This window comes from Psittacula echo (assembly GCF_963264785.1).
Source record: "Psittacula echo genome assembly, chromosome: 6".
NCBI lineage: Eukaryota > Metazoa > Chordata > Aves > Psittaciformes > Psittacidae > Psittacula > Psittacula echo.
Window position 1 is genome coordinate 37066137 of NC_137743.1, and position 22615 is coordinate 37088751.

The 22615-nt window shown below is 41.2% G+C and overlaps 1 protein-coding gene across 1 annotated transcript in view; it reads left to right on the plus strand.

The window, feature by feature from the left end:
* Positions 1-274: 274 nt before the first annotated feature.
* Positions 275-22615, plus strand: part of KYNU (kynureninase) — a gene marked incomplete at its 3' end in the record, with an annotated part of 58207 nt that continues 35866 nt past the window's right edge. Inside the window, exons 1-3 of the mRNA XM_080621500.1 lie at positions 275-461; positions 3915-4035; positions 16638-16720. Of these exons, the coding sequence (XP_080477626.1) occupies positions 293-461; positions 3915-4035; positions 16638-16720 (373 nt within the window). The 5' untranslated portion in view covers positions 275-292. The remainder of the gene's footprint in view (positions 462-3914; positions 4036-16637; positions 16721-22615) is intronic.

A 22615-nucleotide genomic window follows, 5' to 3' on the forward strand; every position in this document is an offset into this window, starting at 1 on the left:
TGGTGGGAGGACTTAGAAGCTGCTGATATAACTTATAAGGGGAAGAACATTGTATCTACAAAAAAAAAAGGCGTTTAGGGGTTGCGGCAATATGTTGCTTTGGTAATACTTGAATTGATCAATTTTACCATTCTGTTCAAATATTTCACTTTTTAAAAGCTTTAAATCAAGTAAATTTTGGTCTTGAATGATGTGGCTTTAGTGGCTGTTTATCAGTCACTTGTGAATATGCATACTGCAAAAGCTAAACTGTGGCATTTTTCATTTTAAGGTGAAATTGAATGACCTGAAAATGGATTCATCTTCTCCTGTGTTACCAGCAACCATTTTAGAACAAACTGCCTTGCGGCTAGGATGCGGTCCTGCAGACAAGAAACTTGCTTTTCACTTAGATGAAGAAGATGAGTTAAAGCATCTTCGTGAATGTTTCTGTATCCCAAAAGTCAAGGATCTGCCTCCAAGTGAGAATTATAATTAAAAAGGAAGTGGGGGGAAAGGGTGGGGTTTCACATCTTTAGCATATGTTTATCACAAATCTTTGGAAATCATTGTCACTTATAATTGAGCAATTGCAGTCATATCTGAGCACAGTATGTCCCTGGTGTTGCTAAATCAATCCATCAACTTATTTGAGCACCAAAAGCTTTATGCTCTCATTTCCTTCCTGAATAAAATGTGAGGATATGGTACTTATATGGTGCTTACGCTGTCAGTCAGCTGCTTTGAACAATATAGTGACTGATTGAAAATTATAGGCAGAAGCACTTCTATCTAATGGTTTGAAATGGCAATGTTGCTTATAATAGTTCAGAGCAGTTGCTTACTTCATATAATATAGTTTGGTGTTATCTATCTAGTTATAATTATTTAAGTTAATGAAAGAGACGATACATATATTAACATTTACACCTTATTGCTGGTAGTAGAAATTATTTTTGTCCTGAGGCCAAATAGAAGACTGTGCCTCAGAACAAATAATTGATCTGAGCAAATAATTCATAATAAACCCTTTTATTTGAAGATCTTTCCCACTTTCCTCATGATTGCCTGCAAGTAGATAACTGCACATTTATTCCATGTACCCATGCAAAGTGATTCTTGAATTTTTTCTGCTTTATTCCTGGTCTGTCAGTTGTTTCAAGGAGCCTGTGGCATGCCTGGGCGTGTTATGCAGGCAGGAGGCATGCATGGGATGGCTGGCATTATGGGAGGGAAGCATTTGCTTTGGTTTAGCACCCCCAGCCCAGCGAAAGACCAGAACATTTCCATGGGTTTTTTTATACCTGATGCTGCTGTGTCTGGCCAAAATCATGCAGGGAAACCCGGTGGGAGCACCCATCTATGGAGCCAGCATAGCTCTTCTCCTGCTTCCCAAGTCTTGTCTGAGTTTACTTCCAGGTCACATGTCAAATACATGTGGAGCAAAAGCTGTGTGATACCCCTGTGACAGTTTTTAATTATTTCCTTTCAACCTCCATTATTGTTTTTCAATTTCTATAATATTTAGATTCAAAGACTGCTGATGTTTTGTAGGGGTTTGTTTGTTTTCTTGTTTGTTTGTTTTTCCCTACAGTTACTGTAATGGTTAGTCCTGAGGGTATGGATATATAAGTTTCAGTGAAGGTAAGCAGTCTACAAAGTAGTACCAGTTGAAGAGCACACAGAACCTACCATTCCTGTGTTCCCAAAATAAGGTTTTTTTTTCCTCATTTTCCCCTGTCTTTCTTTTCTGTGCTTTGCCTGTCATCAGGAACAGCTACCCTGCTGAAAACCAGCAGGAGGGGAAATATATATATATATTTATATTGTGTCTATACCATAGAGACAGATCTCCTATGACATTTATCTGAGCACAGGAGCTAGATAGCATGCTTCTGAAGATAAATGTCATTACAGATATTAGCCATCAAATATTCTTTATATATTTACATAAAACATTACAATAAGGTTTTAAAATGTAGCCTTACAAGCAGCAGATAAGAATATCCATAGGAAAAAACTGTAAGATGGTGTACATAAAAATATTTAGAAAGTCGTCATAAGAGTTAAATAAAAAGGGTCAATACTGTGAGAAGTAAGGGTAAAGTAATTTGGGGAAAGACAAGTGCTAGTCTTTATACAACAAATAAGTTACTGTAAAGAATATCACAGGGAAATGTTGGAGCACAAGAATGTGCTGGTCAGGAGAAGCTGTGAAATGACAAAAATGCTGCAAAAAACAAGCCTAGTTTAGGAAGCAGCAGTGATTCAAAATGAGTCTTTTAATGATGTTAGAGAGAGGAAATTAAATGTTATTTCATGAGAAAGAGTACAGCCCTATATAGAGTTGATAATATGTGAAAAAAGTATATCCAATGTAGCCGGCGTATAAGCAAAAAAATACACTTTACCAAAGCTGCAATACTGTATCTCCAACAGTGACTCTGTGGAGAGGACTGTGGTGCAGGAAAAGCTAACTTTTTTATAATTCCTTACTTGTTTTAATGCTTAATTGGAGCAAAAAGAGTATTTGTGAGATTAAGCTCCAAATACTTGAGCAAAGGCCCTTCTGTCTATTCCCAATGAGATAGTATTATTGTGTTTTTTGATAGGAAAAGAACTGTTAATAGAACCGATCAAGGGACATGGATAATATTTATGCCTCTCTGTTTTCATTCATATTAGAATAGAAATGAAAAACAGACATAGCATCTGTAAAACAGATTAGTTTGAAATTGCTCTCTGACTTATGCTTTTTAAAAGCTTCTAAAGCTTTAATTAAGAAATTACCCAAGTTGTCTATACTTCTGATAAAAGTCTTTCTGGCGAAGTTCGGTAAGTTGGCAACTGTTAATGCAAAAGATAGTAAGAAATCTTTTCCAAGCATCCATTTTATTTTTCTGCAGTCCTACCATAAAATTTTCAGACAGAAATGCAACCTTATCATTAATTTCTAGCATATATCTTGACATGTACATTAATTTGCTCTTTCTTCTGAGGTATATCAGTTATATTTACAGAAAATATTAGTGTTAGCTTTTGGGGTATTGTAAGTATAGGTGTAGATGAATGCAAATTAATTACTACTTCTAGTAGGTCACCATCACTTGTCCCTCCAAGAATCTCTAACATGAGAAATAATAGAAAAAGGCAATGTTTGTGTTGATAGATGATGACATGGGGTAATTAGATTGTTCAGAATCTCACTAGAGCTAGTATTTATAAATTTCTACCACCTTGCTTTTCTCCTTATCATTGAAAGGATTTGTCAACATAGATTTCCTCTTCCTCCTCAGGTAATGATGATGACATGAAGTGCAGCCTACAATATATGCTGACAAGACAAGAACTTCTGAGATTGCCTTGAAATTTTCTGTGCAATTACTACATTTTTCTAAATAGTGATTTAATCATGCAGGGAGAACTTACATGAAAGACACAGATTTACCTAATCTTAACTTTTATTAAATGTAAAATTCAAGTAATTTCACAACTCAGTGTAGGAATGCAATGATGATGGAAGAAAAGTGTTCAGGAAAATGCTCCTTATTCATGCACCATTTGTTACAGACCTGACAAAATCAGTGCCAGAGGCTGCTTCCCAGGCAGCCCCTGGGAACCTAGGGATTTGATGCTGCCTGAACTCATGTTAGGTCCAGAATAGGTACAGATGGACTCAGCCAAAAACTGCAGAAGGATGAGGGGAATAATTTCTTGCAAATTGCCCAGCCGTCCTTTTGCAAGGTCACCTGAGTGGTCTCTGTGGAGGAAGGTCAGGATGTGGCACTTCAATTCACATGCGAAGACCATGAAGTCCCAGGCACATGTGGAGTGGGCGGAGCTCTAGGTGGTGGCACACGTGTGCATGTGGACATATGCTGTCCCTTCTATGCTCACACCCCTGTGTGTGTTATTTCTGTGATTTCCCTCCACAGCTGATCTGGGCCTGGTGAATGGAGAGGAAAGCTGCATATACTTTGCTGGGAATTCTCTTGGGCTCCAGCCAAGAAAAGTTAAAACTTACTTGGATGAAGAACTGGACAAGTGGGCTCAAACGTGAGTACACCGTGGGGTACGAGAGATACCAACCCATGCTTCAAATGAGCACTTCATTTTATCTTGGGATCTGCCTTGGAAATGTTTGAATAGAAGAATAGTGTGTTAAAACCACTACAGTCCAGCAGTAAAACATGTTTAGTGTTTCCCTAGCACTATTTATGTCTCCTCGTAAAGGTATGAGCCATAAAACAGACAAAGAGAAACTTCCAGCTGCTATAACCTGTGCTGTGCATAGATGCTCTGCTTTAGCTCATCTGGGGGACCTGCACAGTTTAACCATCCCCATCCAATTGCTACATGTGCTTATACACAAAAGATACAAACTCATTTGGTTGCTGCTGCTTGCTAATGAATGTGATTCAGTTTCAGAACCTATGATTTTCTAATTAGTATTTTTAACTGCATGTGATTCACCCTGGAGGCCTTGCAATGGGCAGTCCATTGGAATAGCACCTAGTGCCGGTGGTGCTACTATGAGTGCTGGCAGGTTTTTGGCTCCTCTTAAACCATATCTCTGCCTGACAAGTTCATTTTATTTAGAAAGCAACCTTGTCTTCTCAGTAACATCTCAGAGAGGAACTGAGTGGTTTGCAATAAGCTCTGCTAAACAGACACGATGTAAGAGAAACAGGAGGACAAAGGAGAGACAACTTTCAGTATTGCAGGAAAGGGGCAGAGTCATCATAGGAAATGTGAAACTTTTTAATATATAGGGAGTTAAAAAAGCTTTTTTTTTTTTTAATTATTATTATACTTGGTTTCTATAGAGAGTTTGTGCTTTGAGGTTCCCAGTACCTGCTTGAGCACCTGGTGCAGGGATGAGTAGTGAAAAAGATAAATAAAAACCATGGAGCTGAAGATGGGAAAGGAAAATGACATCCAGAGGAGTGAGTGAGCTGGAAGAGAGATAAAAACTTTCACAGGGTACAGTATATGTGTGAAACAGATGTGGTTTTGTGGTGAGAGAGCAGAGGAAATATGGGAAGGCAGAAGAGGGAAAAACTAATTCTGCTAACTAGGAAGAAATGGTCTAGATGAGGGCTAAACAATGTAAATATGCAAGCTCTGTAGCTGCTTTTTCACTTGTTAATATATGAGCTCTGTGTGTTAATAAAAATGGTTTACTGTTTCCTGTTTGTTACTTGTATTCTTATAAGTGAGAAGGTTGAGAATGAATATGAACTTTGGGAAGCAATTGTTTTTCCTGGTTATTCATTCAGCATGGTGCTGCAGTTTGTCCAGTCTTTTGAAAAAATTGCAATCCTGTACATTCCTGTCTGGTTATCCTACTTTAGGAAGAAAACAGGTGAGCTCTTTCAAAAGGTGAAAGTCAGTACTTTTAGCTGTTAATGATGCAGTTGGAGTGCAAACATATTTCAGCTCCTTCACTCTACCTTTTAACTGGTTTGCTTCCATTCTTATGTTTGTCTTTGCTACAAGAAAGGACTTTTTTTTTCTCAGTGATTAAAAAAACCCAAAAGAAAAGGGTAGGCATCATATTTCTCCAGAAGATCAAAAGTGCTTCCAGTAGCTGTATCTAAGGGGGAAGTACAGCTGAACATGACTTCAAGCCATCAGAAGAGAGGAAGCAAATCTAGAAGGGCTGTTTGATAAAAAATACAGCTTGGCCCCAAACAACTTACCTAGAATAAATCAGACAGTTTAAAAACAAACAAAACCCCTAACCAAACAAAGAGACTCAAAACACAAGACAAACCCAAATTGAAATCAATGAAAAACTGGAACAAATATTCAGCTAGTTGCAGGTGCATCTAATCAACTGAGAAAGTCAAGGTAAGGTCAAGCTTAATTTGAACTGAGCAAGATAGAGTTCTGGGGACTCCAAAGGAACAGGTGGTTGGAGATGTAGAAATGAGTACTTTTATTCCAGGTACCAAGAACAGCTTAGCAAAATCTAAGTCTAAGGTAGTAGCTGTTACCAGCAGAAGCATGTTCAATGGCTCATGTGTTGGCAGTGTGGAATTTACTGCCTGTGGTTTAGATAAATAAGTAGTGAAAGTCTAAGAAATTGCATGCAAATTAGGTACATCCTTCAAGTCAGCAGTGATATAGATTCTGGCTTTCTTATAAATTGGTCTATTGCATTTCCTGGTTTTTGTGTCTTGGGACTCATCCGAAATAGCTACTAGTCTATTTAAGTGGTTTTCACTGCTTCTAATTAATGGTAAGAGTGAAAAAGAAGAATATACAATAGCTGTGGTCAAGGGCAGGGAAGCTTGTAGATTCAGCTCTGTGTAGTGATGGCAATTAATTAGGGAAAGGTCTGGAGAGAAAAAGGCCTCCTCATGTATTTCTTGTATTCCCTCTTACAATGTCACTGTCCCTTCTACCTGGGCCTATCTTTAAATGGTGGGCTATAGCTTTCTTCTCTTGCATCATCTTCCCCGCTGTCCTGGGTTCAGCAGTAGCAGTCAGTTTTTCTCCTTCTTAGTAGCTGTTGCAGTGCTGTGTTTTTGACTTTCGGCCTGGGAAACAGAGCTGATAACACCGATGTTTAGACTGACCAAGGACTTTGTGAGTCTCATGCTCTGCCAGGGAGGAGGAGAAGCCGAGAGGAAGCAGGGACAGGACACCTGACCCAAACTAGCCAAAGAGGTATTCCATACCACAGCACGTCACGCCCAGGGATGTAACTGGGAGCTACCCGGAAGGGCACGTCCTCTTTTCTGTCGGGCTCTTTTCCGGCGAGCGGTATCGTATTCTCTTCCCTTGTTATTTCTCTTACCATTATTATTATTGGTGGCAGCAGTAGTGATTTGTGTTATACCTTAGTTACTGGACTGTTCTTATCTCAACCCGTGGGAGTTACATTCTTTCGATTCTCCTCCCCATCCCTCTGGGGGGGTGGGAGGGGAAGTAGACTGCGTGATTCTAATTTAAAGCCGGGGCTTAAACCATGACAGTTCTTTTTCTCAGCCTCCAGTACAGTCAACTCTTGGGATCCTCCTGTCACTCCAGAGATATAGATGGGTTCCACCCCTTGACAGCTTGACGGCATCAGGGTACACTGTGCACCTAGAGCTTTATACTTCTGTGCGACTGATGTGCCAGGCCATTTGACCCACACAGTCCAGTAAATCCAATTGTCCCCTACCTCCACCTGGCTGGAGGCAGGGCCCCTCTAACAGTCATCACAACGTTGGACACCTAAGTCATGTTGAAAGGGATTATTCTTTGTTATCACAGGAGCTGGAGTAAAATCAGCTCCTCCGCTCCATCTGGAACCTGCTCACCAGAGACTGAAGCCGCAGCTCTCATGGGATGATTCGTCTTGACCCTTGTTCCTATTTTCAATTCATGCACCCGTTCCTCCAAAGCTGAAGTAGGTTTTCATCCCACTTCGTCATGTCTTCTCCATGATCCCGCAGGTAAAACCATAGGGTGGCCCGTGGTGTTTGCCTTCTATATCTTCTGTCTGGAACAATAGGACATCTTTTGTTAACAGCTGAGACGTGTGTTGGTACACATGAGGAGCTGGATAAATCAGATAGATCGTCCCTCAATTGTTTGACATCCTGGGACAGTTTTTCCACAGCTGAGATGATGGAAGGGGTGAGATTGTCTTCGAACTCTCGCAGTTTATGAATCATTTCATCCACTGTTAGTGGTATTACGTCATTCCAGGTTACTGTTGCCAATGAATGGGCATATGATGACGTGTAAGTTTTCGCCACATGGGTCGTGTACATTCGACTTCATCTGGGTCTATGGGTATATCTCCGTTATTCGGTTTGATGTGATAGATCATCTCTACGATGGCTGATTCCCCCAGAGACTGGATGCCTTTGTCTAAAGTAGCCCACTTGGCCGAACGACTCATAACATCGTCCTTGTATGGAAACCTTTCTTTCACAGCTGCCAAGAGCCGCCTCCAAAGACTGAGAGACTTTTTCTCTCTTGCAATTGCTTTGTCAATTCCCCCTTCTCTAGCAAGTGATCCCAGCTGTTTGGCTTCTGTACCTCCTAGTTCGTGACCATTGGCCCCATTGTCCCAGCATCGGAGCAACCAGGTGATGATGTGCTCCCCTGGTTGACGGGTAAAATCTTTTCACATATTCTGTAGCTCGGTTGAGGTCCGAGGTCGAGAAGTCACCTCTTCTTCTTCTTCGTCATGTGATGATGACTCCTGATCAGATGGTGGCCCGGGTGGTGAATACATTGTTTCTTCATCTTGCTTCACCCTTCTTGCCTCTTTTTTGCTTTTTCTCTTGCGTACAGGGGCAATCAATATTGGTACGAATTGGTCCTCTGGTTTAGCTGCAGTCATTATCACTGTGCTTTGAGTAGTGACAGTACTTGTCACTGGGGGTGGTGTAGCTGCTGTACTTGTCGCTGGGGTAGCTGCACTGTCTGTTGCAGTCGAAGTTTGAGTAGTGGCTGTACTTGTCGCTGGGGGTGGCGTAGCTGCTGTGCTCGGAGCTGGAGTAGCTGCGCTGTCTGTTGCTTCGCCCTCAGATCCAGGGACATTATTTTTCTTTTGAAGATGCTGGACAGTGTTGAACAAGGCCTGGTAAGCATAGGCCAAGCCCCAGCACGTTGACATGATTTGTCTCTCTCTGGTATGACCAGGATGACAGCACACCTCATTTAAGTGTTTTACTAATTCTTCTGGATTTTGCACTTGTTCGGTGGTGAAATTCCAAAACACTGGAGGGGCCCACTGACCTAGATACTTGCCCATACTATCCCACACACCCTGCCACTCATGGCTGTCCAGCCTCGGGGAAAATCTCTCGGTCCCCCTATATTGTCGTCTAACCCCAGACAAGGCCCAAACCCGACTCTGCTTAACTCTTGAGATCAGACGTAATGGTTGTGGACAAAACACACTCTGTATGCGTGCCAACATGGTGATCCCCATCACAATCAGCAAACAGGTCTCAACAATATTAAAAGGCCATTCAAAAACTTCAAAACTCTCAAACGATGCTGTAAACGGTCTGGAAGGGGCACTGGGAGGGTAAAAGAATGTCTCCTTCATAGGTTGACTGCCCAGGAAGGAGAGAAAAGATGTATAGTTGCTAAGCTTGTATTATATACTTCCCAAAGTATAAAGGTGGTGACCACACTGGGAACATAAACCAGATCAGTTTCATGATCAATTTTTCTATAGTATTACAAGTCATTACGATAAAATACAATGAGACAATAACCTTAGCCCAAGCCCCACACTTGAAAAACACTAACACAGCAAATACAGGCTCTAAGTAAGCTACGGCATATTGAGACTGTGTGATCAAAAACAACAACTTTGAGAGCCAATAAATCAGCATGGTGACGAGTGACTATTAATCCAAAACACTGAATGCTTATCACAAATACGATTAGACACACTCCGGTCAGATCTGTCGTTATCTCAACCCTTCGGGCCCCACGTTGGGCGCCAAAAAAGAACTGTCGTGGTTTAAGCCCCGGCTGTAAATTAGAATCACGCAGTCTACTTCCTCCCCCACCCCCCCAGAGGGATGGGGAGGAGAATCGAAAGAATGTAACTCCCACGGGTTGAGATAAGAACAGTCCAGTAACTAAGGTATAACACAAATCACTACTGCTGCCACCAATAATAATAATGGTAAGAGAAATAACAAGGGAAGAGAATACGATACCGCTCGCCGGAAAAGAGCCCGACAGAAAAGAGGACGTGCCCTTCCGGGTAGCTCCCAGTTACATCCCTGGGCGTGACGTGCTGTGGTATGGAATACCTCTTTGGCTAGTTTGGGTCAGGTGTCCTGTCCCTGCTTCCTCTCGGCTTCTCCTCCTCCCTGGCAGAGCATGAGACTCACAAAGTCCTTGGTCAGTCTAAACATCGGTGTTATCAGCTCTGTTTCCCAGGCCGAAAGTCAAAAACACAGCACTGCAACAGCTACTAAGAAGGAGAAAAACTGACTGCTACTGCTGAACCCAGGACACCCACATATATTTTCTGGTTTGGTATTCTTAATCCTTTTTTTTATTTGGTTTTTTTTTAGATCTAAAAGACCAAAGTTCAAACGACTTGCTTGGTTGGAGAAAGGCCTATAGGTGCTTTGCACTGTCCTGTTTTGCCTTTCCACCACCAGAACTGTTTTAAGTAATTAATGTATTTTATAGAATCATTATTGCATGCAAACATACTTGCTGCTGTAGGCAATGTGTCTTACATCTGAGTAACTCATGAAAGTGGACTATTAGGCAGAAGGGAGTCTGTCATAGCCAGTTGTTATGTCCTTGTGAGGGGGCTATTGGGGTGATTGTGTAGTGGAGAACCTGTTGTGTGGAAATCTTGAGGATTAGAGTTGTTCAGCTGAGCAAAAATAACTGAAAGGAAAAATGATCTCTGTCGATGTATTAAGGGGTAAACCTTAGTGGGAGGAAAAGGAGCCACTTATGTGAAATAGCATGCTGGCACAGTAAGTATAAACTGGGAATTAATAAATTGAGGCTAGAACAAAATATTTATATATATGCTTTTAAGCACTGAAGCAATCTGGCAACATGCTTCTGATGTGAATACAGTAGACAAAACCTTCAAGTCTGGAAGGCTTTATAATATAACATCTGAGGCAACAAAGACTGTTTTCACAGTGTCAAAAGGTATCTTTAGTTCTGGTTCTATGTGCTGAATTAATCCTGCAAAGATATAATAGCCCTGGAAACAGGAGTGCAGCTTGGTGGGGCTTGATTATGTTCTGTTTGACAAGCCTGCTTCTGCCGTTCTGCAGAAGTCATCTCTGTATTGTACCTTTCATCAGGCTGTATGTCAGAGCTGTAAATGCCTGGTTTAATACCCTGAGATTTTTAGGTTTAACTTCTATCTACTGCTTCAAAAAGTTCTTTTTTCTTTGGATATTGTCTTCCTTTCTTTTGTCTGTTTCTTTGCTTGAAGCCATGGTCAAACTTAAAAAGTCTGTGTTGGCTTATTAAATACCTTGCATCAGTTTTGGCAAAGAAACAAGAATGAAATTTCCACTTGAATAAAATTTGAATGAGCACAGAAGATTTCTGAATCTGACAATTAACTTAAATCCCTTTTCTCACCACCTTTGAAACTTTGGAATCACATCAGAAAATGTGTTTCTAGCTCCCCTAGCGAGCTTTAAATCAACAGCGAGTAAAATGTGGCATTGTGGTTCCTTGCCAAACTGAAAAAAAAAAAAAAAAGATAACTGACTAAAAATTAATTTGGACAATGAAAAACTGTCACAGTAGTGTAAGAAATAGTTCTGTTTGTTTTAAGTTTTATGATTTGATGGGCCACATTTTGAATTCATTAATTTGGGTACCTTGATTTAAATCTCTCTTGCTGCCTTGGGTGCAGTGGAAACAGAGTGAGACTTAGGCTGTCCGTGTCTGAGGGGAGTGCCAGAAGTGCTGCAGTTGTGTCCTTAAAGATTATTACCCCCATTGCCTACCAGAGCTGAGAGAGGGGTGGCATAGTATACAGAGATATAAATTCTCTGAGGCATAGAATTTTACAACCTAAGTGTAATATGATGTATTGTGCCATCAGCAAAGTCTACAGAGTTTCATGTGATTAAAATAAAAAAAGTGTCCAAGAATATGCCTTTAACTACCATTTTAGCTGCAATAATTTTTGTCTCTTGGCATCTGTATTTGCCATCAAGAGGGAGGCAAGCTGTAAGCTGTGTTGTAATAATAATAATAACAATAATAATAACAATAACATGAATAACAATAAATGCTGGCTCTTCCTTCTTTCAATATACTTATATTTGCACGTTTTCTTCTTAAAATAAGGTATTCTCTTGGCCAGCATATCATATCTGTTTTCACAATAACGTGGAAATTCATTCTGAAATTTTGTTAATTCTGTGTGCTGGTGGAATGAGCTTTCATTAGTAAATTCCCATTAGAAGGACACTAATGGCTATAAAATCAGAGAAAGTTAATGAAAGAGAATCCCATAGGTAGTTAGGGCTTCTTTTTCCCTTCTTATTATGTTTGGTATCCTCTTTCAGAAATACAGATCCCTTTGGGCTGGCAACAACAGAAAATCTTTGTGGTTTGGTGTTTTTTTTTTTTTTTTTTTTTAATTTAGCACTCTGTATTTTCCCAAGTCCCTTGATCACTATATTACAGTTAAGAATAAAAAGGGAAATTAGCAATAAACGTCTTGCTGTTTGTGAAATATGTATGACTGTCTTTAGGGAATGCAGCTGTATTATAGTCATATAGAAGGGAGGAACTTTTAGCACTAATCCTGTCCCTTACCACATTTTCTCTCCTACCCACCTACTGCCTTTATTCCTTATCTATGTAATGTTCTTCTAATGAGTGCTATTTCATACTGCACACTTTCTGCTATCAAAGTCTCATCAGAGAGCAATTCTAAAATGGGGAGAAACAGTCAGCTAGTGTACCGTGACCTTATCCATATTAGGGTTTGGCATCCTCCTTGTCATCTGTATGGTGCTGGACTTGTTGAACATAGGGAAGTTATCTGTAAGAGCTGTTCAGTTGTACCTGTGCCCTTCTTCAACTGCTGACCTAAACTAATAGTATTTTGCAAGGATAAGAGGTATGAAGAGGTTAATACAAATTGTGCTTTTTGCAGCAGTTCCTCTGTTCTTTAGGACTAGGACTGTGGTTCTTTTGCAAATATCCCTAGGAGGTGTGAATTAGACCCTAGTCAATCAGAAAGGGTCTCACTGTGAAATATTCAGGTAATTTGTGAGGGAGACAGAATGAAATTCTACCTGGGAAGGGTGTCGTGGTTTAAGCCCCGGCTGTAAATTAGAACCACGCAGTCTACTTCCCCCCCACACACCTTTCTTCCCTCTGCTCCTGGAGGGACGGGGAGGAGAATCAAAAGAATGCAACTCCCATGGGTTGAGATAAGAACAGTTTAGTAACTAAGGTATAACACAAATCACTACTGCTACCACTAATAGTAATAATGATAAAGGAAATAACAAGGAAGAGAATACAACCACTCACCAACCGGTACCTCGCCCCCACCCTGCAGTATCTAGCCCTTCCGGGCACTCTCAGTTCTACATCCTGGGCATGACGTGCTGTGGTATGGAATACCTCTTTGGCTAGTTTGGGTCAGGTGTCCTGTCCCTGCTTCCTCCCAGCTTCTCCTCCTCCCTGGCAGAGCATGAAGCTCACAAAGTCCTTGGTCAGTCTAAACATCGGTGTTATCAGCTTTGTTCCCAGGCTGAAAATCAAAAACACAGTTCTGCAACAGCTACTAAGAAGGAGAAAAACTGACTGCTACTGCTGAACCCAGGACAGTATCCACCCCTTATTCCATACCATTCACGTCATGCTCAGATCCCACATTTTCAATATACCATCACTTTCATCTCAGTGCACTCTTATCTTGGTGCACGGACCAATCCCTATAAAGCTGCTGAGTCCATTCGGTCCATGATGGTGGGCTCCATCTCTTGTAACAGTCTTTCAGAGCAGGAGAGGCCCATTGCAAAGTCCACCCCTTGATCATGAGTCCATCTCTATGTTGCATCTCTGCCCTGACGGCCTGAAGTGTCATGGGCCCATCAGGCTCAAAATATTTCACCCTCCCCTGCAGCAGTCTCTGCAACTTGTCGTCGGGGACTCCACACAGCTGCCTTCCATCTCCGATGCTTCCAAAGCACTGGAGGGGCCCAGGGGATTAGATACTCGCCCATACTGTCCCACACACCGTGACACTCATGACTGTCCAGCCTTGGGGAAATCCTCTCAGTCCCCCTGTATTGTCTAAACCCAGACAAGACCCAAACCTGACTCTGCTTAACTCTCGGGATCAGACAAAATGGTTGTGGGTAAAACACACTCTGTGTGTGTGCCAACATGGTGATCCCCATCACAATCAGCAGGCAGGTTCCAAGGGTACCCAAAAGCCATTCAAAACCTTCAGAACTCTCAAATGATGCTGCTGTACTTGTCACTGTGGCTGGTGTAGCTGCTGTGCTTGAAGGCTCTCTCACCACCAGCTTCCCTTTTTCTGAGTCCAGACCTTCCTCCTCTGCCTTGCTGGAAAGCGCTGTGGGGTCTCCTGCATCCTCCTGCGGCTCAGGCTCACGGGGCTCGGTGGGCTGCTGCTGGGGAATGCTCTCGGCCGCCGCGGGGCTGGGCTTGGCCGCGGGGCTCGGCTCCTCCGCCGCCTCCTCCCGCTGCTCGGCAGCTGCCTCCTTCCCCTCCTCGACCGCCCCCACTTCTTCCACCGGCAGCCGCTCCCTGCCAGCCTCCGGCCCCGCTCCCGCCGCCGCTTGGTCCCCGGGGCCGCTCTCCCGGGTCGCTTCGGCCGCCACCGGCTCTCGGGGCCGCTCCCCCTCAGCTCCCCACAGCCTCACAAAGACGGAGGCGAGGACGAGGGCCAGGACGGGGAAGAGCAGCGGGACGGCCAGGTACAAGTCCACGGCCACGTCCATCCCGCCCTGCTGCCGGAGCCCCCCCCGTATCGCAAGCCATTACTGTAAAGTACAGTGAAACAAGAACCTTAGCCCAAGGCCCACACTTGATAAACACTAACACAGCAAATACTGGCTCTAAGTAAGCAACGACATACAGAAACTGTGATATCAAAAAGAACAACTTTGAGAGCCCATAAATCAGCATTGTGCCTTGGTCAGATCTGTCATTATCTCAACCCTTCGTGCCCCACGTTGGGCGTCAAAAAGAACTGTCGTGGTTTAAGCCCCGGCTGTAAATTAGAACCACGCAGTCTACTTCCCCCCCACACACCTTTCTTCCCTCTGCTCCTGGAGGGACGGGGAGGAGAATCAAAAGAATGCAACTCCCACGGGTTGAGATAAGAACAGTTTAATAACTAAGGTATAACACAAATCACTACTGCTACCACTAATAGTAATAATGATAAAGGAAATAACAAGGAAGAGAATACAACCGCTCACCAATCGGTACCTCACCCCCACCCTGCAGTATCTAGCCCTTCCGGGCACTCTCAGTTACATCCTGGGCATGATGTGCTGTGGTATGGAATACCTCTTTGGCTAGTTTGGGTCAGGTGTCCTGTCCCTGCTTCCTCCCGGCTTCTCCTCCTCCCTGGCAGAGCATGAAGCTCACAAAGTCCTTGGTCAGTCTAAACATCGGTGTTATCAGCTTTGTTCCCAGGCTGAAAATCAAAAACACAGTTCTGCAACAGCTACTAAGAAGGAGAAAAACTGACTGCTACTGCTGAACCCAGGACAGGAAAGTACAAGGTGGATAGGGAAAACCAGTATTTTAAACATGAGGGACTAGCTGGTAGTGTCTCATACACCCTCCTTTCTCATGTCTTAATCTGCCAGATGTCCTCTTATGATTTTGAGTGAATATTGTGGGCCTGCTCTTCTTTAAAAAGTTTATTATTTGTTTGGTTTTCTTTTTTTTTTTTTCCTTTTTTTTTGGGAGGCAGAAGGAGGGGGTTTTGTTTGGCTTTTTTTTTTTTTTTTTTGCCCCCTCATCACAGCTCTTAGAGCTTTTTATTTGCTCTCTACCCAGTTTTCTACTGGTTTTGACCCTCTTTTGAAACTGCTTCATATTTGATTTGACTCAACCCACATGCAGCCTGGTATTTCTGACTCCACTAGTAACCTGTGGTGCTCAGCAAATATGAAAATCATCCAGTGTGAGATGGAAGCCCAGAGCAAAGTTCCCCTGGATTAGCAGTGTTACTAGTTTTCTCAATCTGCCTTCATTTGCATTTAAATCTGTATGCTACATCCTGCATGTTCAAGAATCTTTACAACTTTTGATTTATATATGCATGATGGCTATCTTAGAAGTTTACTTCTCTGTCACATTTGAAGCAAAAATTAGTTCAGAGCACTTAATCCAGAACCACATGTACATATCTCCCTTTGGAGTAGTGATGTATTCAGGTTTAAGGTGACTGTGTGATTCACTATAGACAGGAACAGTTTGCAGAAATAAGTTTTTAAAGTCTCTGTCAAACTCAAAAGCTTTATGGATGCTTAGATCTAGAACAATTTGGTAGGGAGAAGATAAGCAGCAAGAATTAGCAAGCAGCTCTTTTTGGGCAGGTACTTCCCTGCATATACATTAGGTACCTGCTGGTTTATTCAGAAGGGTGAGTTCAGGCAGGAGATTCAGGAGGACAGAAATTGTTTCTGACAAGAAATGCTTCCTTCTGGAGTAAGGCAGTATTCCAGCCTACCATCCTCTGCATGATACAATGTTCAGGTAGAAATGCAGGTGGAGTAACTGCAGGGTCATCTTTGCTCTGTGTGGTTTATATGAGCTGGGGTTAGCAGGGTGCCATCCTGCACTGAGCACCACCATGTCCTCTCCTGGTATGCCTGTTCTTGAAGTCCTCTTGTATGCACACAGCAGCTTCAAGGGGACTTGGGAAAAAGTTATCATCTTTAATTTTAGGGGATTTCTAGAGGAATTTTTTTGGCAAAAATAGTTTTCAAGCAACTGAAAACCTGTCAGAAACCAACAAATTAATTACATTTCCTGTGAGCTTTAATGGCATGATAAAAGTGCTGTGCTCAGCTTAGGTATTCTCCTCCTGCTCCCTCCTACAAATGTAGGATCTCCAAATCAGGTACATTTCTTAGAACTGATCCAGAGCATGTTTTCATCATTTGCCTCTTCCTTTTCAGAGGTGTTCATGGCCATTTCAATGGTCAGCGCCCGTGGGCTTTGGCAGATGAGTGCATCCTGGACCTGATGGCTGAACTGGTTGGTAGGTGTGAACTGCTGGAGAAAATCTTTCTCTGGAAAAGGAAACCAATTTGAGTTCTTTTCAGATGGAATGTTCTGAAACTCTGTAATCAGAAATTAGTTCCTTGCAGTCCATTGTTTTAAAATAGTTTTCCTGAGTGCGTTGTGCATGGAGTAACACTTTACTTTAAGACTGCAAGCAATTTAAGAGATGAATGTTTGTGATAATATACGAGCATATGCATATCATGAAACTAAATGCAGCAAAGGGGTTTTTGGAGCATCATAAACCACTTTGTCTACACATGAAGCCCTCTTCAAGGGCACTTGACACTATAGATTCTCAGTTGCTCTCCTAAAAGTAAACCAATGAACTTTCACCTTTAAAAAATTATTTATATCTAGACAATCTCTGCTTTTCCTCCTTTCCCCACCACTAATTGCAGCCTCATATGAGATCTGCTTATGTCAATGAAGCAGATAATTGAGGCAGGACCTACTATTTGTAAGTTCTCATTACCCTGCTTGTACCCCTTGAGGAGTCTGCAGTGCTGCAGGACCTTGTCAGTAAATGCTTCTGGTTATTCTAGAAACTGAGGAGGAGCCCTGGAGACTTCTGTTGAATTCACCAGTCATAGAAGCAGTTGTGTGAGTCTGAATGCAAATTTCCTCCATCACCTCTTACTCTAACCTGTGTGTACTTCCTGAAATAATCTTTCACTGTAATATCCTTCAGAGCTGTTGCTGACAGAATGGGGAAGAGAAATGATCTTGGCAGGGTGTCTCTCAGACTCTCTTTCTCTCCAACACTTAGAGCTCTTGTCAAGGCTAGGTTAGTAGATTTTAGTGAGATTTGGCCAGTATTTCAATTTAGCTGTTGAAGGCAACTGTCTATACTGACTGTCAGAACTGAATTATCATGTGTTCATTTGTGCCATCACTAAGGAAAAATGTTACTGTTAATTTCACCTACTATACATGGGATATTGTCTCATAATTTCTCTTCCAACTATAGTCAAGTGTTTAATGACAAAGTTATGGTTTTTCTCCTTCAAGAGAAGCAAATGGGATCTGTACAACTGGAAACAGAGACGTTAAGGAATGTTTCCTGACAACTTTATATATTTATAAATAAAGTCAGTTCCTGACTTCTTCATGAAATTTCCAAAAGCTAAAATATGGGACATTATTGTTGGAGCAGAATAAATATAAGAAAATATTGTTATAGCTGGTCTACCCATAATGTCAGCACTAAGATATCACAAATATGAGCGTGGCTACACCAGGCATCACTAGACAGGTGGTGCACAAAATAATTGCTCACCAGTCGCTGGCCGATGCTTAGCCCATCTCTGAGCAGCAATCAGCAGCTCCTGGCCAACTCCCCTCACTTTCTATACTGAGTGTGACATACTGTGGTATGGAATACCCCTTTGGCTAGTTTGAGTCAGGTGTCCTGGCTGAGCTTCCTCCAGGCTTCTTGTGCCCCTCCTCACTGTCACAGTATGGGACACTGAAAAGTCCTTGATTAGGGTAAGATCTACTCAGCAGCAACTAAAACATCAGTGTGTTATCAACATTATCCTCATGCTAAATCCAAACACAGACTGTACCAGCTACTAGGAAGAAAATTACCTCTATCCCAGCCAAAACCAGGACACTTTTCTCACTTTCATTACACTCAAGGGCATGCTCAGTACTTTCATCCATTAACACAGAACATAAAAATGTGAGAATATAAAAGGATAGAAGGTGTTGAAATGCTCAATGCAGGTGATTTAGGGATTTCTCTAGTTTGACCAGTCTTTCCTGGTAAATGGATGTTCTTGCTCTGGTAGGGTATAACTGATAGGCTGTTGGCAGGTTAGGAACTGTAACTTGTCATGCAACTAGCCTGGTGCCTTTTGAAATTGAAACCTTGAATTTAATTAAATGGAGGTCTGAGAATTTCTCTTATGTCTTAATAGAATGGGAAAGTAGTCACACTAACACTACATACATTCAAGCACCTAAACTAGTAAAGTAACAAGGTAAGACCATCCATGCTTTTTACATAACCAGGAGAGAAAGCCAAGATAACCTGAAGGGCAGCTTGAAGTACCGGAGTTATCATCCTTCTCTGCAACACCTATGAATGTTTGCCTCTGTTCTGTTTGCAAAATGTGGGCCCCCATGAACTCCCCACAGGATGTCAGGGCAGGATAAACACTGACCTCCTGCAGGTGCTGGGGTTGGTTTAGCCTTAGCTTTAGGTTAAGAGTTACTGCAGAAAGCAGAGGGTCAGGCTGGACCTTTTTTCCCTTAGCCGCCTGTCTTGTAGAGGTTGTCAGCTCAATGTGTATTATAATATTTCTTTAACTAAAAGGCATATAGGCATATTCTGGGTGTAAGGAGAAGGAAATGACAGCTTTGCTTAAACTTCCACAAATTGCTTGTCAGTCTCATTTTTTTTGTTTTCCAAATTCTGTTGACACTGGTGCTTTTTTTTAATCACAATGGTCAGACTGCACTGACCTTATTATAATTTTGTTTATTTAAAATGAATATTTTAAAGTTTTTATAAAAATTATGGCTGAGGTCACCCTACCATTAACCTAATCTTGCTTTTAAAATTTTTTACTGGGAAATGTTTCCTAGTCTCGTTGCTTTCCTGAAAAATAGAGGGTGTGTAACCATTATTGGTTTGGATTTTATTCTCCAGGAGTTTTGGGGCTTTGTTTAATTGAACCATAAAATGTGGTTTGGATTTAAATCTGGCCCTCAGATTTGCATGCCAGCAGGGTTCTATTTACATAATGTTCTCTTTTTTTTTTTTTTTCAGGAGTTAGATGAGTGATTCTTAGTATGCAAATGAATTAATATTTACCAAATAAGGGATACATTGTAATAAATTCTGAATTTTAAAATTGTAGGAAATAGTGAAAAAGTTAAGAGAAGAAATGCAGGAAAGATATTATATTAAAATGCTTTCTTCCAATGTGGTATTTATGATTAAGTACTGTTTACCCCCAAAGTGTAATACTGAGTATGTATAAGTTGAGTGACTTCTGAATTTCCTTTTTTAGTGATTTTTATGTAAGAACATAAAGAGGATTTTACTCTGTTTTTTATTCAATATTTAGCATGTTATTTTGAAGGAGTAAAAATTGTTATTTCTCACTCTTAAGTACTTGTAGTAGTAAGTAAAAATTATTTGGTGGGATTTATTCAGGAATGGACTAAAGACTAAAAAATCTTTGTTTGTTTAATGGCTTATAGTGCTATAACACATTGCTTATTAAGTGCAGTCATATTTTATTGTTCAATGAAAGTTACAGTAGTAAATACATTGTGAAATGCAGAGTCAAGGTCAGTGGAGGCCAAAGCTCTGTTTTCTGTGCTCACACCGAGTGGCATAATGCGGTGACGGTAATCTCAGCTTCTCCTACCAGACTTTTATTAAAACATTGCAACCTTGGCAGGATCACCTTCTGATGGAACAAAATTACGGTATGGCTGCTGCTGTACAATGAGCTTGAGCAGGTCTCTGTTGAGGGAAGACTGAATGCTAGGCAGATTTGTAGTGACTTTGAGTGATACGGCTTATTTGCAATAACCAAAATGTTTTCAGAATTGGAGCCTTTAGCATTTTTACAGTCATTTGACAAAATGCTTTTTACTTACTCTGGTGAGGTTCAGGCTCTCACTGCAGCCAGAGAGGAGAAGGATGGCAGTGTCTGCCTAACACAATCATAATTGTCTCTGAAGTTGTACTTTGCAAATGCTGCTTCCTTTTATTAAAGAGGAGATTTATCAAGCAGAACATACAGGTTTTAACCTGTCTTGGAGATACTGTATACAGTTAGGAAATAAAGAAAGCAAACATAATTTTGTCTCTTGTGTGCTGGGTCTTTGAATATTGTAATAGGTTAATTGGATCATAGAAAGGTTGTTTTCTGAAATGCAGTGCAGGTTATAAAGGATAACAGTTTTCCAATGACACGGATGAGGTCTGTTTTGTGGGCATGAAATTCAATAATGGAAAACTTTTAATAAATATATAATTTATGGAAGACCAAGACTTACATGACAAATGTAGTGTCATATTTAATTTGGGATGCTAGCATGTAGCTAAAAGTGATTTGCAGATTAACCATTTGTTTTATACGAAACAGTACAGCAGGCAGAGGATTGCTTGTGCGGAATTTGCTGTGAAAGCCACAGATTTCATGGAAGGAACAGAGGGAGAACTAAGAGCCATTTCTTGATGCTATCCTGTTTTTCAGCCTCAATAGTTCCATAGAAATATTAAGATTGCAAATAGTACTGTTTTGAGTTGCAATCACTCTGTCTGTCTTCTATATTTGCAATAGAACAGCCACATGGTGACCTCTTGGAGCAGCATGGAGCCTGCAGATGCAATGCTGTCACAGGGAAGAAAAGAAAGCAAAGGAGAGGAGTTTAAAGGAGGAAAAGAACTTATTTTTTCCTATGAAGAACTAGTTCTAACTATACTTCTTCTGACAAACCTGATGATGTTCCTGCTATCTGAAGGAGGGAACTTATTCACGACAATTCTTTTTCTTCCTGATTCATCCCCTGGACAGGTCTTCTGGAGTCACTAACAGCTATTGAGAAATCTTTCTGTCGAATACTTGGAGATTTCAGCAACACAAAAAAAAGCCCTTGAATACCTTAGTCAGAATCATTCTCAGTTTTTCCTGTAATGGCAGAAGCTGAGGCCTGCTTGGGAAGGATTTATGAATAAACTCTTCTTGATTACAGATTTTCATGTTCTTTGGCTATATTTGCTTGAAATGAGTTCAGCCTATGATTATGACCTTTTTCTAGGCTGGCAAGTAGTAACTCCATGAACCTAAGCTCTGCGATACGATGGGAGGATCTTGGTGCTTTTGCTGCCTTTCCCTCTCGTTGGCTGGAACCTTGTGTGCCCTCCAAAGGCAGGGACAGGAGAAACCCAGGATTTGCCTTTCCTTTTGTTGTGGCTCACCTTGCCTTTTTTACCCCAACATCATGTTTTCCTTTCCTCTTTATTGATCTCAAGGGTGGCTGCTACCCTCCCCACCTGCTTACACTTGTCTTCATCCTCTTGTCTCCAACCTCTTTCTACCTTTGAACTCTACCCCTGGGGCAATAAGTAGGGCAAGGTGCATGAGCCCATTTTCCAGCTAAAAAAGATTCTCAGAGCACTGACTTGTGTGAATTACTGCTTTTCAACAACAGATACCAGGCAAAAGAGAAGGCAAGAGGTATTGATTTTCTCCATTTGTCAGTGATGCCCTGCCTAACATGCAGTCCCTTGTTCTACCTAAAATCTTTCACCAGTGGCTGATAAGGGTCTCAGAATTTGTTACTAAATACTTTGTAATAACAGTTGTTACTCCATTAGCTCTGCCTGTGATTAGATGTAGCCAAAAGGCATCTGTTATTAGCTTCCTTAGAGGTATGGGGATATGGCTTCTTGCTAGGTTGCTACAGTAATAATGGTCTGTTATGTTCAATAGACAAATTTTGCTTTATTTTTTCAATCAGGTATGAGATTTAGCTTGACATTACAACAACCAGTTACAATAGATGGTTGTCTCAATAAGTTTTCTGACTTGCTTTTACAACTAAACTTATGACAATAAATAAGTCTGCAAGTCTTGCTTTATCTAGTCTTCTGACCTGATTTTTGTCTGAGGTATTAATGATAATAAATCCTCCAGTGGTTTGCTGGGAAATGGAAACACGTCATTGTTTTTTGTTTTCTGTGGCTGACCTGAAAAAAGAAATATTTTCCTGCTGTGTTGTGTAATGAGTCATGCAAGAAATTTTTTTTACTTTACTGTGATGACACCTTAAGCATTTGTTTACTTTCCAGTCTTTAGAGAGACATTGACTGAAAACATACTTTTGCTTTCTCAACACTGTACTA